At 38.4% G+C, this 18,397-nt stretch overlaps 1 protein-coding gene across 3 annotated transcripts in view; it reads right to left on the reverse strand.

The window, feature by feature from the left end:
- The window catches only part of LOC122560072 (cadherin-like protein 26), an 84,862-nt gene that overhangs the window by 13,377 nt on the left and 53,088 nt on the right, over window positions 1-18,397 (reverse strand). The window contains exons 12-17 of one of the 3 annotated variants that reach the window (XM_087994923.1): window positions 17,804-17,925; window positions 13,659-13,778; window positions 10,953-11,045; window positions 8,913-9,002; window positions 5,238-5,327; window positions 4,686-5,015 (exon numbers count right to left, since the gene is read on the reverse strand). In XM_087994923.1, coding sequence (XP_087851049.1) covers window positions 4,971-5,015; window positions 5,238-5,327; window positions 8,913-9,002; window positions 10,953-11,045; window positions 13,659-13,778; window positions 17,804-17,925 — 560 coding nt within the window. In that variant the 3' untranslated portion in view covers window positions 4,686-4,970. Of the gene's footprint in view, window positions 1-4,685; window positions 5,016-5,237; window positions 5,328-8,912; window positions 9,003-10,952; window positions 11,046-13,658; window positions 13,779-17,803; window positions 17,926-18,397 lie in introns of those variants that run through there. The other 2 variants (XM_087994922.1, XM_043710282.2) reach the window with 2 other exon arrangements.

The following is an 18,397-nucleotide window of genomic DNA, read 5'->3' on the forward strand; positions in this document are numbered from 1 at the left end:
AATTGATTGTATAGGTCCCTTCCTGAGAACTAAAAGTGGTAACTAGTACAAGTTAACCATAATGGATGTGTCTACCTGATTTCTGGAGGCAATTCCATTATGGAGTATCAAAGCAAAACGGTAGTAGAGGAGTTAGTAGTTGTCTTTCCAGAGAGATTCAGTCAGTCTAAGGGTCAAATTTTACTGCTAGGCTGTTTAAGGAGGGTATGGATAGCTGCGGTATACAGCACTTTAAATCCAGTGTATATCATCCTGAATCCCAGGGAGTTTTAGAAAGGTGGCATCAGTCCTTGAAGACCATGTTGAGAGTATACTGTCAGGATTACCCAAATGATTGGGATAATGGTATCCCATTCGTATTGTTTGCCATTAGAGATACCCCAAATGAATCTACTCAGTTTACTCCCTTCGAGTTTATATTTGGTGATAAAGTGCAAGGCCCTTTGAAATTAATTAAAGAGAAATTGACAGGACCAAAGTCAGAGATCTCACACATTGATTATGTAGCAGAGGTGAGGGAGAGACTAAATCAAGTAGTTGAGTTAGCTAAATAGTACCTAAAGAAAGCACAGTGTAGAATGAAGCAGGTGGCAGATAAAAGCTCTGAGACTCAGATGTTTTCCTGAGGGGATGATGTGTTAGTACTGTAATCAGTGATAGGAGATCCTTTCAAAGCCAGGTTTAGTAGTCCCTATCAAATTGAGAAAAAGTTGAGTTCAGGTGAACTACTTAGTAAAGATACCAGATAGAAAGAAAAAGGTATCGAGTGTGTCATGTGAACATTTTGAAAAAGTATTACACTGGAAAGAAAGAACTGGAGAAACAGGTGTTAGTTACTGCCCCGCAGAGTGAGGAATCAAATGGAGTTTGATGTGCCTCAAAATAGATTTAAAAATGAAGTAGTCCTTGAGGAGTAGTATAGGTTAGCAAGCTATCTTTCTCAGGGGCATAGAATGCAGTTGAAAGATTTGTTACTGCAGTATACGGACATATGCAAGAATCAGATGGGGAGGACTAATGCTATTGTACATGAAGTAGACGTAGGGATAACTGCTCCAATAAAGCACTCCCCTATTGGCTTAATTCTTTCAAAGCTAGACAGGTTCAGAAGGAGGTGGAGGCCATGCTCGATGAGGATATCATCAAACCAAGCTAGAGCGAGTGGAGTTTGCCGATTATCTTAGCTCCCAAACCAGACGGGATTCAACAATGCTGCATGGATTATTGGAAGGTAAAATCTGTTACAAAATCGGACTCATATCCAATTCCTAGATTGGAGGACTGTATCGAGAAAGTTGGACAAACCAGTTACATCACCAAGTTGGACTTAATGCGTGGTTACTGACAGGTATCTTTATCAGAGTTAGCAAAAGAAATTTCTGCGCTTGTAACCCCAAATGGACTATAGCAATTCAAAGTGCTGCCCCTTGGAATGAAGAACGCACCCACCATTTTCCAAAGATTCATGAACAGAGTTGTGGTTGGGTTAACAAACTGCGCAGTCTATTTGGACGATGTAGTGATCTTTAATAAGTCCTGGAAAGATCACATGGTACAATTGGCAGAGCTCTTTGAATGACTACGAGAAATAAACTGGTGATAAACTTAAATAAAATGGAATTCACAAAAGCAGAGGTGACGTGCTTGGGACATAACATCAGTCATGGAAGATTGACCCCACTGAACGCAAAGGCAAAGGCCATCGAGGAATTTCCATGACCAACCTTGAAGAAAGAGGTGCTTCGATTCTTAGGACTCGTGGGATTCTATCGGAAGTTTGTTCGCAGTGTAGTGGCACCGTTAACCAATTTGCTGAAGCATAACACAAAGTTTCAGTGGACAGAACCATGCCAGGAGGCATTCAGCCATTTGAAATCGATGTTAACCACCAAACCAGTTTTACCTACACCAAACCTTCCAAAACCTTTTAAAGCCGCCATCAATGCTAGTGACATTGGAGTTGGAACTGTACTGCTACAGGGAGAAACGGATGGGATTGAACCGCCAGATGGTCACTTTTTGAAGAAGATCAACATCCACCAGAGGAAATGCTCCACAATCGAAAAAGGAACGATTGAGGTTGGTACTGGCCTTACAGCATTTTAATGTGTATGTCATGAACAATGTGTCAGAGATGGTTGTGTACACTGACCATAATCCGCTTACATACTTAGAATGTTTTGAAGATAAGAATATGAGACTATTTCGTTGGAGTCTTATGTTACAGACTTTTAATTTAAAAATCATACATGCTGCAAGTTGGAAGAATGTAATCGCAGATGCATTATCCCTTGATTTAACTGATAAGTTTAGATGAGGTTTGTCTTTGTTTAATGTTATATACATAGGTGTATGGGAAGACGTTAATGTGAACCTATGTTAAAACTATCTGTATGTTAGGGTAATGTGTTTAAAAAGTAGAGAAAAAAAATGAAGCTATCTTTTCATGATGATGGTTCATTTTTTCTTAAGGGGGGAGGTGTTATGAAGATGTGGGTGACCTATACCTTTTAAGAGGGTTAAAAGCTAGAAGTGGCAGCACCAAGTGTTCTCAATAAGACACAATGTAACATGTGGTCTAGCTACTGGGTAGCTGGTTGCCTGGAAATGACAAAAAACAGATTCAAATTAGGCCAATCAGTTTAAATTATACCCTGGAAAATACTAATTTCCAATCACGTTTGAACTGATTATATTGACATAATCCGATGGTCTGAGGTTTAAGACCAGGGAAATATTGAACAGTTGGAGGACAGTTGCCAAGCCCAGCATGTAAGCTGACTGCCTGAAATAAACAGCTCTCCTAAAAGGTACCTTTTCGATCAGTAAGCTGTGATGCAGAAATTCCTAAGAAGAAGAAAAGAAGACACAGGAAGATCTAAAGAGAAAAACTGAAAGCTGCCTGGTTTTGAGACAAGAAGTGTTGTTTTGTAAATCTTAATTGGGAGTTTTATTGGACTAGTATTATAGAAGGGAAGGTAAAAGAGTAAGGACTCATACATAGTTGTTAGTTAGTTATTCTCTGTTATACTTTAAGAAATAAAGTTGTTAATTTTTACTTTAAATAGCTCTTGGCCACTTGAATTTTTACAGATTAGTGCACAGGATGAATCTTTTCTGTGTTGCTGGTTTTAAATTAAGCAAGAGGGTTTACCCCGTGTTATAACATAAGTATCTCATTTTTTTTCCTCTCAGGGATAATTAAAGTGTTTATTTTTAAGTGTAGTCACTGTTGTAATGTTCAGAAATGCAGCTCATTTTGATTAAAATGGGTTCATAGTTGATGAGCATTAAGCACTATGTGGAAGTACTAAGTTACTGATGAATTGAAGTTGGCCATTATCTTGGTGCTCTCAATGGAAACAAGTCCGTCCTAAAGTATACTTAATTAAGGATCAAGTGAAGTAGTTGAGGTACCCTGCCATTACTGTCTTTGCTAACATGGTTTGTTGGCTGTGCTATTGTGTCAGATGTTGTTTTCGCTGAGTTGGCTGGAAGGCTGCTTTGCAACATAGAGTGAGGCCAACAGTATGGATTCAATTTCCACACCGTCTGAGGTTACCATGAAAGGTTTGCCTTCTCAACTTCTCCCCTAGCCTGACGTGTGTGGCAGGTTAAACCACCACCAGTTCCCCGCGCTCTCTCCCTTTCTAACATCCCTGTGGTCTGGCAAGACTATGATGACTTTTTTTCGTGCCAGACCAACCAGTAGAATTCTGGAAATAGCCATTTCCAATGATAATTGAAAAGTTTCCTCAGTTAGTGTTAGGAAAAGCTGGATGGAGCTTTAGCAATTACCGTTGGACTTGCCAATACAATGTGGCTGCTGTTGAAGAATCTGCTCTGCCAGTTGTGTCTTGTTGTATTCCTGATGTTAAATAAATGTAGATGCAACAATAATGTAAACCCTCACAAGCAACCACACCAAAAGATTCCATGTTTCCAGGCGAGCAAACCAACTCAATATAGCACAATAACTGCTGGCGTTTGGCGAGTTACCTTATGAAATAGCTGATAAACCCAAACTGATTGCTTCTTTTGGGCAATCCCTACCCATCACTCTTCTCACTGCATGTAAGTTGGAAATTACACATATTCCTTTAACAATTAGTATCTTATTATTTAATGTTCCATTTGTTTAGGTGGACTGATACACCAATAATAATTTAGGTAGAGTTTGCTATCAGAGATTCATGTAATTTGAAAAAATTAATCCCAATCATTCAATATTCATTCCAAGGAATGCATATCAAGGGAAACTTAATGAACAATTCACCAAACTCCAGGTTATAAAATACTAAGAATGCGGGAAGTGTTACATTGAACATTTTACAAATTATTAACTCATATTTTAGGACTTTTTGTATAACTTTCAAGATTCTTAGTTTAGAAAGATGTGTGTCAAGTGTTATGATCCCAGCTGATTCTAATACTGGACTAGTCAGCTAAGAGAGTTAAACCTGGCTTGATAGATGATAAGTTTTGGTTCTACTGATTGTTAATCACGGTGATCAGTGAATGAATATATTCACAAGATAATTCCAATGTACATCAACCCAAGAACATCAACGTTTATTACACAAAAAAGGAAACAAATATGAATTATTTCACACTATAAAATTTCAACTTATTTACTCTCAAAAAGAACCTTACAGAAACTCAAATATGAGTGAAGTGTCACCCTTTCTCCATTTTAAAATCCCTTGATCAGTCAGCAAAACTGTCATTGGTTTCTGGAACTTGCTTCTTACTCATTTCTAAGCCACTCAGAACGTCTTTTGCTCTGCCCTGGTTTATACCAAAAAACATTGCTGCTCCTCCAATTGTTTTCCCTTTGAATGATCTGCTTCATTTTGAAAGAAAACAATGCACTGCCTTGCTAAAATTTTCCATTTCAATTGGTTCTGTCTCTATCTCCCTCTGTCATATGGCATCCTGTTGCTAAGCTATAGGCGATATTTTCGTTGTTGCTAATGCAGTGAAATATTCAGTTCCAGGGTTTTAAGATCTTCATTCTAATGCATGTAAACAAACAGACAACCCATCAACACTCTCAGAAATCAAAAATAAAACTAAACCAATTTCCTTTCCTTCTTAACATACACAATAAAGAAATGCAAATAAAACTTAAAGCTATATATTTTTTCTCCACTTTGAAACCGAGTTTCCAAACATTGATAACAGTAATAAGTCATGAATTTTGACTACATTAATGAAAAACAGAGATTTGTTCTTACCAAGTGATTCCCTGACTCCCAAGATTTTGATCCATAACTGTGTGAAGTGTAGCTTGATTTGGATAGACCACCTGCGTGCAATGAAGTCTCCTTGAAATGAAAATAAATAATGAATACTAAATGAACTTAATTGCCTCATGTAATTAAAACTAAAAGCATTCTGGTTCAGCAACTCATACTTTTTCTGAAGAATAATAACAAATTTACTCCATGAACATGTGGTTGGATTCCTCACTACAAATTTCTGTTACATCTTTTGATTCACAGGCTCCTCTGCAATTATTAGTTCATTGCTTTTAAAATGTCTATTCTCTTATCTAAAAAAAAATCCTTGATACTTGGGCATGACAGAGGCTCAGTGGTTTAGCACTGCTGCCTCACAGCACGAGGGATCCAGGTTTGATTTCATCCTTGGGCTTCTGTCTGTGTGGAGTTTGTATGTTCTCCCAGTATCCACATGGGTTTCTGTGTGCGCTAGTTTCCTCCCACATTCCAAACATGCGCATATTAAGTGGATTAGCCAGGCTAAATTGCTGCACGGTATCCAGGATGTGCAGGATGTGCAGGTAATGTTGATTAGCCATGGTAAATGCAGGGTTATGAGGACAGGGTGGAAGGCTGGGTCTGGGTGTGATGCTCCTCGGATTATTGATGCAGACTCGGTGGATCAAATGGCCTCTTTCTGCACTGTGGGAATTCTGTGATCAGTACCTTTATAATGTATGAATACACTGATCTGTGTTTGATTGAACCTAATTTGCAGGAAACAATATGCTGTGTCTTACAAAAACATTTCCAACTAGCAAAACTCTCCCAATTCTTCATAACATTGCACCAAAGACTACATTTGTCTTTCCCCTCACTGCCTCTGGCATCATCTCCTCCTGGAAGCCCTCTACCTTGTTCCATCAGCTGTTATTCAACTTTCATTCTCTGCTATACTCCCAAAACCCAAGTAGAACTCCTTTACATAACATCATCCCACCAATCTCTTGACAGCTTCTGCATTAAGCAACTTATCATCTGCAGTGATTTCAATCTCCTTCTCAAGTCAACTGTCCCTTAATTTCAGTCAGCTTATCCCCTCTCAGCCTGTCCCTCAATATAAATTCTCTTTTTCATATTGACAGGTATGTTTATCAACTGTCATCTCTACTTCCACTTTTAACTACAAATGCAAACTCTTCCTTTCCATGTGTCTGATATGTCACCACCACAGCCTCCTGATGAAGGGCTTTTGCCCGAAACGTCGATTTTACTGCTCCTCAGATGCTGCCTGAACTGCTGTGCTCTTCCAGCACCACTAATCCAAAATCTGGTTTCCAGCATCTGCAGTCATTGTTTTTACCACCACAGCCTCACACATTTGACTTTTCCCACCAGCTGATGCTCTCTTGCCTGAAGGCTATCAAATCCTCTATGTTAAATTATCAAGAGAAGCGGTTTCCTTTGGGGTAGTTAAAAGTGAATGTGCATGAAAATGTGTTTAACATATTGGAACGATCAAGCTCATTGAAACTGTCAAAAGAATCTATAAAAACAGAGCTATCAAGCTTTAAAGCTGGAGAAAATGAAAGGTGGTGAATTTGAAATTTTCAAATATTTGAAAAAAGACTGTCTGCCATGTTAACAAAGCGAATGCTTGCTACTTAAATCTATCTGTTGACGTAAACCTTAAGGCTATTATTTCATAATTAGAGTTACATGCCTGATTTCACAACCTTTCATTATCACAGGGTGTGGTTTGTCATTTCATCATTTGCTTGAAAGCTCTGAATAGTCGTAAATCTTTTGAACTGATATAGAACATAGAACATGAAAAATTACAGCGCATTACAGGCCCTTCGGCACTCAATGTTGCATCGACCTGTGAAACCAATCTGAAGCCCATCTAACCTACACTATTCCATTTTCATGCATATGTCTATCCAATGACCATTTAAATGCCCTTAAAGTTGTCGAGTCTGCTACTGTTGCAGGCAGGCTGTTTCATGCTCCTACTACTGTCTGAGTAAAGAAACTACCTCTGACATCTGTCCTATATCCATCACCCCTCAATTTAACACTATGTCCCCTCGTGTTGGTTATCACCATCCGAAAGGGTCTCACTGTCCACCCTATCCACCCTATCTTATATGTCTCAATTAAGTCACCTCTCAACCTTCTTCTCTCTAATGAAAACAGCCTTTTCTCATAAGACCTTCCTTCCACATCAGGCAACATCCTAGTAAATCTCCTCTGAACCCTTTCCAAAACTTCCACATCCTTCCTATAATGTGGTGACTAGAACTGTACGCAATACTCCAAGAGTGGCTGCACCAGACTTTTGTACAGCTGCAGCATGACCTCATGGTTCTGAAACTCAATCCCTCTACCAATAAAAGCTAACACACTGTATGCCTTCTTAACAGCCCTATCAAAGTGGGTGGCAACTTTCAGGGATCTATGTATCTGGAGATTTCTCTGTTCATCTACACTACCAAGGATCTTACCACTAACCCAGTACTCTACATTCCTGTTACTCCTTCCAAAGTGTGTCACCTCATACTTTTCCACATTAAACTGCATTTGCCACCTCTCAGCCCAGCTCTGCAGCTTATCTATGTCCCTCTGTAACCTATAGCATCCTTTGGCACTTTGCACAACTCTACCAACCTTAGTGTCATCTGCAAATTTACTATCCCATCCTTCTATAGCCTCATCCAGTCATTTATATAGATGAAGAACAGCAGTGGCCCCTAAATAGATCCTTGCAGTACACCACTAGTAACTTTACTCCAGTTTGAACATTTCCCATCAATGACCACTCTCTGTCATCTTTCAGCTAGTCAATTTCTTATCCAAACAGTAAACCACCCTCAATCCCATATCCACGTATTTTGTGCAATAGCCTACTGTGGGGAACCTTATCAAATGCTTACTGAAATCCAAATATACCGCATCAACCACTTTACCCTCATCCACCTATTTGGTCACCTTCTCAAAGAATTCAGTAAGGTTTGTAAGGCATAACCTACCCTTCACAAAACCGTGTTGACTATCCCTAATCAACTTATTCTTCTCTAGGTGATTATAAATCCTATGTATTATAACCCTTTCCAATACTTTACCCAAAACCAAAGTAAGGCTCACTGGTCTATAATTACCAGGGTCAAGATTAAAATGGTGCTGGAAAAGCACAGCAGGATAGGCAGCATCTGAGGAGCAGGAAAATCAATGTTTCGGGCAGAAGACCTTCATCAGGAATGAGGCTGGAAGACTCGGGGTGGAGAGATAAATGAGAGGGGGTGGGGCTGGGGAGAAGGTAGTTGAGAGTGCAAAAGGTGGATGGAGAAAGGGGTAAAAGTGATAGGTCAGAGAGGAGAGTGGAGTGGATAGGTGGGAAGGAAGATTGACAGGTGGGACAGTTTATGAGGATGGTACTGAGCTGGAAGTTTGGAACTGGGGTAAGGTGGAGGGAGGGGAAATGAAGTAACTGGTGATGTCAACATTGATGCCCTAGGTTTGAAGGGTTCCGAAGTGGAAGATAAGCGTTCTTCCTCCAGGTGTCGGGTGGTGAAGGAGTGGTGGTGGAGGTAGCCCAGAACCTGCATGTCCTCGGCAGAGAAGCTTCTCGTTTCTTGCTTCTCAACCCCGCTCCCTCTCTGCCAAGAGGCAGATACAATCTATTCTTACCAAATAATGCTGGCTACCCGAAGCATTCATGTCATGTCCTTGATGTGCATTAAGTGGGCCCCATGTCCCAACTCCATATAGCAAACCATTCTGTAGCAAAAAGAGAAATGAATAATTCTAAATAAATTCAACAGCAAGATGAGATGTCTTTTCAGTATGATGCAAATTTGCACCCTATATGACTATTTATTAATATATTAATACATGTGATCAAAAAATGTAGTACCAAAAATTCAAGTAGAACTCCTTTACTCAATATCCTCCCAAGTGGATCAATGCAGACCCCTAGCAATACCACTGGTCAAATCCCTGATGTATTGACTGTGCTTGTGGTATCCCTTCAAATATGACATCACTCACTAGAATAACATGAAATCTTAAAATGTTCTGAACTGAATTTGAAGTAAAAATTGAACTAAACTATGTTGATTCTGTGGAGGTCAAAATGTACAAAACAATAAGATCAAATTTATGTTGGCTTGACCTTGTGACCCTGTGGTAAAAAAATCATCTTTAAGTATTTGTTCTAAATTGTTAAAAGTGCAGAATTGTGAAGTAAATATATCTACATCTGAAAATACATTTTCATGCAGTAGAAATCTCTTTGTACATAAAGGTCATTTCTCAAATCGTCAGAGCTTTTGCTATTATGAGTGGAACCATCACTCTGGTCACTGTGTAGAACTATTAGCTTGTGAAATATCAAATATTGTCTTCATAAAGTTCTACCAGACATTATTGTATCCTGTTAGAGATGTCTGGCCAAATGGAGCTGGCTGGATTTGAACAGGCACTGTGATAAAATGGCTAGATCTCAGGTACTATATACATCTGCACCACATTTGTCTGACCTCATCTGATAAAATACGATCAACTCATTTAATATTGTTATTTCATTCAAAGCATGATATGCTGGGCATAGCCTGGAAGTTGTAGATGGTACTATTAGAGAGAAACACTTTTCGAAAGATGGCTGACGGCCTTTTACAAGAACTGGCTGTTAGAAGGCAAGGAAAATCTGAGCCAAGAGCAATAGTGTGAATGCCATATTTTAAATTCTTTACATGGGCCTCCTTTGAAGCTACCTTTGAAAATGTTCTTTCCGTGATTGGAGAGCTGATCACTTGACCAATCACATTGATAGGCAGCCCTTTAAATTGCCTGAAATGTCTGGTTTTCCTAAGTCTTGCACACAGTCTGTGTTAGATGCTTGTATTACATGCATTTGATTAAACCTCAGGTGTCTGTCAGTTACAAGGGTCTGATGCTTGAGGTACTGTATTTGTTTGTCAAAAGTACGTTTTCAATTAATCCTGATTATACAGCATACAGCAGTGAGTACAGTATATCGCTGATTTCAGCAATGTTACAGAAAAAAACTAACTTTAGGTTGTAACTTATAATACGCATTCACGGTGGTAAATGTGACACAGAAGTTACTACATCCCACAAACTTATCAACATAAAACAAATGTATCAAAACACCTCCGCACATTGTGCATTTAAATATATATTTGTAAGAATAGAGCAGAGATAATTAAATGGTCAAACGCTGGCAAGGTTTGGACTAACTAGATACAATAAATAGAAGCTATCTTTAAAACTGCTATAGGTTTGCAGGCTTGGAAGTAATAGTAGAAGTTTTCATTATCTGTCTCTGTTAACCTGGGTTCACATGGTTGAATGCAACATGTTAACACAGGTTATTATTGCAATCTGCCACTACAATATACCTAACTATATGGAGGAAGAGTAGACTGTAGACCATTACAGTATAACTACAAATGTATCTAAGGAGAATATAAATACAGGAGGCTTAGCTCTTCCTTCTTCTACATAATATTTTGGGATGCAATAAATGAGATAGACCTGGTGGCAATGTGGCTGGACTGATCTAATTAATGTTCCAAGGAGCGAGTTCGAATCCTGCCATGGCAGATGGTGGAAATTGAACACAATAAAAATCTGGAATTAAGAGTCGAATGATAACTGTTGCAAAAACTCATCTCGTTCATTAGAAAAGGAATCTGCCATCCTTACCTGGTCTGGCCTACATGTGACTCCAGACCCACGGCAATGTGGTTGCCTCTTAACTACCTCCTGGGCAATTAGGGATGGGCAATAAATGCTGGCCTAAACAGAAACATGCTCATTTCATAAATAAACTTTAAAAAGTAATTTGAGACGCAGCATTAGGTAAGTGTAGCAGACTTTGGGAGAAATCATAGCTGTGGATCTGTGGTTCACAAAGTTTTTCACATTTGGGAGTTTTCATTGCCTCATATTTGATACATATTGATTTCTATGATTAGTTAACAACTCTCACTATCCTGGTCATTATCTAACACAATTATAAAAAAGTTAAACTAAGTAGGCCTTTTGGACTTTCTGTAATATTGCAATTGCTATGCTTTTACCACAGTTTTTAATTTTCTTTCATGTGTCCAGTGTTTTTGCCTGAAGGTGCCTTAACCAGAAAATCATATATGTAAATCAAGTCTCTTTCTATGAAGAAGTGCATTTTCATATCATCCTCAACTGTGAAAATATCAAGTTATTATACATTCATTACTTGACATATAAGTGTTTAACCTTTTCTATTCTACTTTGTAACAGATAATTAGAATAAGCATCTGTCATTCACTCTCCTTCAAAATTAATGAATCCAAGTAGTTCTACCTTTTTGCATAACATAGTGCTCTGATGCTGGGGAGAAGTTTCAACTCTACCTATCCCCAAGAGAATTTATAAGCAAAGTGTCAGTTGAAAGGAACCAATTCAATTATTGAATATTGCATGGATTTTATTGTTACTAAAATAAGCAAAAACAGAAATTGCTTGAGCAACTCAGCAGGTTGGGCAGCATCTGCAGAGAGAAAACAGAGTTATCATTTCAGAACATTACTGTTTGTGGGGGCAGGAACATTGTATATGTGTAAATCAAAAACCTTTAAATGGTTTTAAATGTGTCCTTTTAAATGCGATCAGAGTGGAATGTCCATCACGACCACCTTAATCAGTGAAAAAAAATTGAGGAATTGAGACTAAAAAGATGAGTTTCTAATGTTCTTTCTAGTGTCAGGAAACCAGGAGTGCTCCTTCAGGCTCCGAAAGGGACTGATTTGGAAAAGCTTCTGCCCCTAGTGTCTCTGATTCACCTTCACCATTAACTGAAAATATTCCAGCAATCCCCCTTCCTTTATACTTGCCTTTCAGCTGACAGGTTGCCTTTATCTGCTTGTATCAGGCAAGTGGTCAGTGACTACAATTGGACTGGGTGCTAAAATAACCCAGACCTCAAACTGATGCTGTCAGGGAAAGGCTGATACCTTTCTATAAGGACTGTCATCCAGTTAAAATTTCCTCAGAAATTAGTCCTCATTAATGATATGTCCAAGTCTTGAATATCTCCCATGTGCCTCAATAACTTAACATAAATTAGGCTTCTCCTTACCAGAGTACTATATACAGCTTTGTCTTGATAACATCGGAGACATACTTTACTAATTTTGAAACTGCAACTTGGGATTTTCATTCTTTGACTGCAAGTTTATACTGCAGCACAGGACAAACTTGTGTACACAAATTCCCCCTACTCAATCTATAACCTTTTATTATGATTCCAGCTACTACTGCAGGACAAGACATAGCTCAGAATGAAATCTGACTTGATAGATCACATTTATTTTTAATTTAGCTGGCAGACTTTTACTGAAACATGGGCACATAAGGCCGCATGTTTGGTTTTAACAACAAAACAGAAGTTTACTACACAAAAGAAATAAACAAAACAAAATAACCTATCTAAACATAACTGTTTGAATGATTTCAAAACACTGCAAAACATAATCCCATCTCCTTCCCAACATCATCATTTTATGATTAATTCAACCCCCCAAAAATTTCTTTCCCTGTACTTTGACTTAACTGCTTCTTCTCAGTTCCTGTCCCATAAGTTTCAAAGTCTTTCCTTTCAATACTCAGAGTGGAAATCTTAGAGATTCTCAGTTTTGAATAATCAATTATTGTTTCCAGGCAAACATTAATGGTCTGAACAATTTCCTTTTTTTAGTAGAAGAGATTATAATAACATCTGACCTCAATCAGGTCACCTCCAAACTAAACCCAAAGCCTTTTGAACTAACTAATTTTTAAACCACATGACAAAAATAGACAGACATCTATATGTCACTAATTTGAAACCCAAACTCTGAAGAAAATTAACATAAATAAATCAAATATCTTCCATCACATTTTTCTTAAATTCAGTTTATTAAATCTGTGCCACATTGTTCCTTCTAATGTATAATTACATCATTTGTATTGAATTTAATCTGTTATGGTTCAGCCAAATACTCTCTAGATCCCAATATTTATAAGGTTGCCTCTTCTGAACCTAACCATTTTGTCACCCCTAACCCACTTTTCACCACTATCACCAAGTTGCAAGTAAATATATTTTGAATGTCTTCTTTACAGAAAAGCAGACTTTTTTTGCAACTCTGAAATATTTCAAATATTTGGATAATGTTTGTCATTATTTCAGGACGTCAGAGGAAATATTTATAAATATATTTGTAAGTTCCCTATCACAATCAAAACAACTCTTGCCTAAATTTGATATAGAAAGGATATATCTTGTTCTTCCTGATTTTATAAAATTATAAAAATAAAATTCTAAGGACACAATGTATCGAAATGAGGGATTAATCTATATTTAATTTAAGTTGTAATGGAAGTACTTACATTTTCTCGATATCCAACCTGAGCACTATTTTGCATATTAGATTTGACTGGTATTATCCTTCTGGCCCCCAAACCAGCATCGATGGAAACTAATTGATTTGAATTATCAATTGGACTTTTCTGTAATAGAAAATAACAAGCACATGTATTTCAAGTAAGCTGTAAGTGCACAGCCTGCATAAATTATTACATAATGGAACTCAGTGAACTGCCATTGACTTGAATCACAAAGATGAATATGAATTATTAATCAGTTCCATTGACTGGTTTAATACCTTTGATGTTTGTTGAAAAAAAGAGCTTTAACCAAGCCTGGATAATGCCCCTAAAATGACTGCTGAATGCATATGACTAGCAAGGTAGCCAAACTCAACAAGACAAGGAAACCCAATTGGCTTTAAGAAAATTAGTCTGAATTTTCCAATATTTTTCACTGAGTCAATGTTTTTTGGAATTTCATGGACAATTTCCCTCCAGAAACCCAGGTTTTTTCACAGATTTCTCCACTGTGCACCTAATTAATTAAGCATCACACTTCCACAATGCTGTTCTTGTACAAACTTGTGTTCAGTGGAGGCAGAAGTGCTCACTACTGTATAGATCTTACAGCAGTCATACCAAAAGGAGCTATATTTCAACTTGAACTGAGAACCATTTCAAATGCTGCAAGCCCAGAAGTGTCTTTAGCGTCTTGCTGTGCAACTGTGCAACTGGCATAGTCGACAGAGTCAAGTTGGACTTCATTTCATTGTCAAGAATCTGGAGGTGCTGGTGGTTAGGGTGACAGGCATGACAGCTGTCCCCTTTCCTCAGGGCTTCCAGAGGATGCCACAATACCAGGCACTGCCAGCCTGGCCATAAATAGCCACCTGGAACACTGCAGGGCCCATATCTGGAGGGAATCATAACATTGCCATAATAAAGATATAAGAAAGATAACACTTGTGTGTTACCAACTTCTCTCACCGCTAAATCACACTCAATCTAACTTTGCAACCACCTTCCCCCACGTCTCATGGTCTGTCACTCCCACTGTTGCAAGCAGCATCTCCCTTTGATGAGTTTCACCTACCCCTTTTCCAGAATGCTAAGATCTCTTGCCCACTACAAACCTACTCACTCTCTCAGGGCATCTCACCACATCTTCTCCAACTGCACTAATACTAATAGTTGTGCCAGTGTTGGGGTAATGTCTCTGGAAAAGTAATCCAGAACCCCAGGCTAATGCTCTGGAAACATGGATTCAAATTCTACAGGGGCAAATGCTGAATGGGAAGTCAATAATCTCTAAAATTAAAAGCTAGTCTAATGTTGACCATGTAACCATTGTCAATTGTCATAGAAACCCTTCTTGTTCACTAATGAGCTTATGGAATAGAAATCTGCCAGCCATTCATGGGCTGGCCCACCTTTGCTCTACAGTGATGTGATTGTCTTTTAATAGCCCTCAGGGCAATTATGGGTGGACAAGAAAGCTTACACTGTCCAGGCCAGCATAAGCTATGAACAAATAAAGAAAGAAATCCCTCCAAATTATTTCATTGTAGGCAAAAATGGCAAAACAGTCTATGAGTCACATTACAGGGTGACTGATATTTCTCTCCTTAGCTCCTAAGAAGGGAAACCTTTAGCTGATGAGATAGGGTGGAGACCATACATACAGAGATACTGAGACTTCAACTTTCTAACAACCAAGTACCCATCACAGTGATATGCTGCTCTGCTATCATCATTACCATGAACACACATTTGGCGTGTTCAAGCATCTACCCCTAATGTCCAACTCACTCCCTCTCTTGTTTTCTATAGGCACCAGAAGCATCCAAATAGACTTCTCCAGCAAAACACTGGTCCTCAGACCATCAGCTCCTGCGCTGATGAACAAGCAAAAGATCTTTCAGGTGAAGCACTGACAAGGCTGTCGCCTATCCTCAATCTGTGGGTACTTTCTCTTTATTAGGCACAGGAGTGCACATTCTCACCACCACCTCACTGACACATCTCCACAACTGGCTGAGAAAGGAATGCCAAGTTGGTCAGTACTCAGAGGACTGCAGAGACCAGGCATGAGAGAACTCCATGGTTTCAGCCATTAACCGCTTTGTCATGATGTTCAGACAGACACAGCTACAAAGACTGGCAGAGATCAAAGTTTGGAGGATGATATCATCAGTATCAGCACCATGCTAGTTTTAGCAATGTATGCGTCTGGCTGCTCCATGGACAGGTTGGTGCTTACCATGGTGACCCACGTTCAGCAGACTGCCCATTGGCTGCTGGAGAAGCATTCAGACCTGACTCCATTTCTCTAGGACATTGGTGTTCAGTTCAATGGCAAAGTGACAGAGAGAGACGAGGGACCTTAATCTCATTCCAAGTGCTCTTTTCTCTTAAGGAGAGAGTGCTATGCCAGTAAGCACAGAGACAGAGGAGAAATCATATACATGCCCCCAAGAAACTCTGTCTCAGGATACTCAAGAGGTTTTGGGCCCCACTACTTCACTCTGCCTATGATCATCACTCCTATGGCTTATGGAAGATCCAACTGAAGAGGGTGAGGCTGCATGTTTGGGACCTCAAGCTTCAAATGCACCCAGGTAATCTACTCAAAGCTTCAGGACTAACAGGCTCCAACAGTCACAGTTGCAAACCCCAGGACTACACCTAGACATAACAGGCGGGCAAAGAAAACAAAAGCATAGAGATAGCATAAGTGACACTTTGCTATAAATCGAATATTATATTTGTACATACATTTTTAATTTTAAATCATCACCTGTCTGATTGCCTGCTAGTTTAGTTGCAGCTTCAAGAACCAGGGTACAGAGGTGACCCATCCTGAATGCCACATAACAGAAGAACTCTGTCTGACGGAGTGATGTTCTTTCACTGACATCCATTGTAATTGTTGAGAGTGGCAGCATCAGATGTTGTTATTTGTTAGCATTAATCTTTATTACACCACAGGAAAACATAAGGGGACAAAAAAGCCTAAAAAACTGCATTTGTATCTTTGGAATAAACGAGAACTACCTGCCTTTCTAGCAGCTACAGATTTACACTCATTGAGTGTTGACTTCCCACCACTCAGCTCTATTGGAAACAACTGTCAATTCAATCCTGCCTGGCTAATTGAGTCTGATGCTAAACTACTCTATCAGCTATACTTCTCCCATTCATTGTTCTCATCTTCCTCCTTGGAAGATTGCTCCAACTATCCTAGCACTTCAGTATCCATCATTTTCTCACAGAAGATTTTTTTAAGTTGCATTGATTATCATAATTTATCAAGAATTATTGACATTTAGTTCCACCACCTTTTCAGACATAATGATGTTAATGTACATTCACAACTAATTCTGGCTTGAACCTTTTTGAAGGTTCATCAATAGTTTTTGCAGTGGTGTTGTCAACCTGAGATCAAAGATGTAACTGTGCACTCACTGTTCAGTCACAGTGGTCATTTTTAATGGTAGTAACCTCGTTCCTGCTTTGGGAACATACACTCTGTTAGAAGTAAAAGAAACCTCAAGTATTATAATAATCACTCTGGAAAAAGGATGGATTGCAGTTAAAAATTACTGTCTCTGGAAAAACAACCAGTTTGCATGAGCCACAGCATAATTGGGATGTCAAGTTCATTGACAAAGCATAGAATTATTTTTCTCTTATGGACTTAAACATTTTCCCAACTCCATCTCCCCTCCCATAACATGTATGTAAGTTTTTAATAATAAAACTAAGTCCTTATTTTTGTTAATTTAAGAGAACTGATTGGCAGATTTCTTAATTTAGCTTTACATACTGTCAAGAACATATGGAATTAAAAATACACATCTTTTAAAAATACAATACTCCATTATAGCCAACCTCAGGAGAAGAAAAGAGAAAATTATATACCCTTTCAGACCTTATTAGCATACGTAATAACAATGTGTTAATTTTTAATCTTTGAAACAAAATATTATATAAAACCAAACAATCTGTGCGGACTATTCATTATCTTAAAGTTAATCATTACGTTCCAGTAAGTGACAATTATTAATTATCATTTTTAATGACTTATCATTTCTATTTGGCAGAATAAGGGTAATTGGGGAAATTTGTGTTACTATGGAATTTTGGAGCTCAGTTCAGTTACTTACCATCTCTGCATTACCTCCTTCTTCATTGTAGTTGATCAAAGTCCACATAGGCTCATTAGAAGGTAAGGAATGTTGAGCCTTCTTGTTTGAAAACTCACAAAATACTAGCAAACACAATCCCACTGCAAAGTTCAAAAGAAGTGAATGAAATGAGTTCATCATTCCCCATTTAAAAAAGGGCTCAATCTCATTTGATTGTTAAATTATTAGACATCCTTTCATATTTATTTTAAACAATAGAATAACATAGTATGATGACACATTATATTCATACAGCAGCTTAATTGTAATATCATAATTCTCTTCACAGGAGCATTACAAATCAAATATGATGCCCAGTCAAAGGTATTTTTTTAATAGGAGGAAGACATAGTGGAGTGACAGAGAGATTAGAAAGTAAATTCAAGTAGGTAGAGCTTCAGCAGCTCAACACAGCCACCAGCATGGCAATTAAAACCAGGAATGCTCAAGTGGCCAGAATTAAATAAACACAGATATCTCAGAGAGCTCTGAGGCTGGAAAAGCTTACAAAGCTAAGGAGGGCAAAGCTGTATAGGGATTCAAAAACAAGGTTTTTAACATATGGTGATTGAA

The sequence above is a fragment of the Chiloscyllium plagiosum genome, unplaced genomic scaffold (genome assembly GCF_037043375.1).
Source record: "Chiloscyllium plagiosum isolate Xiang-an unplaced genomic scaffold, Cpla_swu_hap1 HiC_scaffold_15, whole genome shotgun sequence".
NCBI lineage: Eukaryota > Metazoa > Chordata > Chondrichthyes > Orectolobiformes > Hemiscylliidae > Chiloscyllium > Chiloscyllium plagiosum.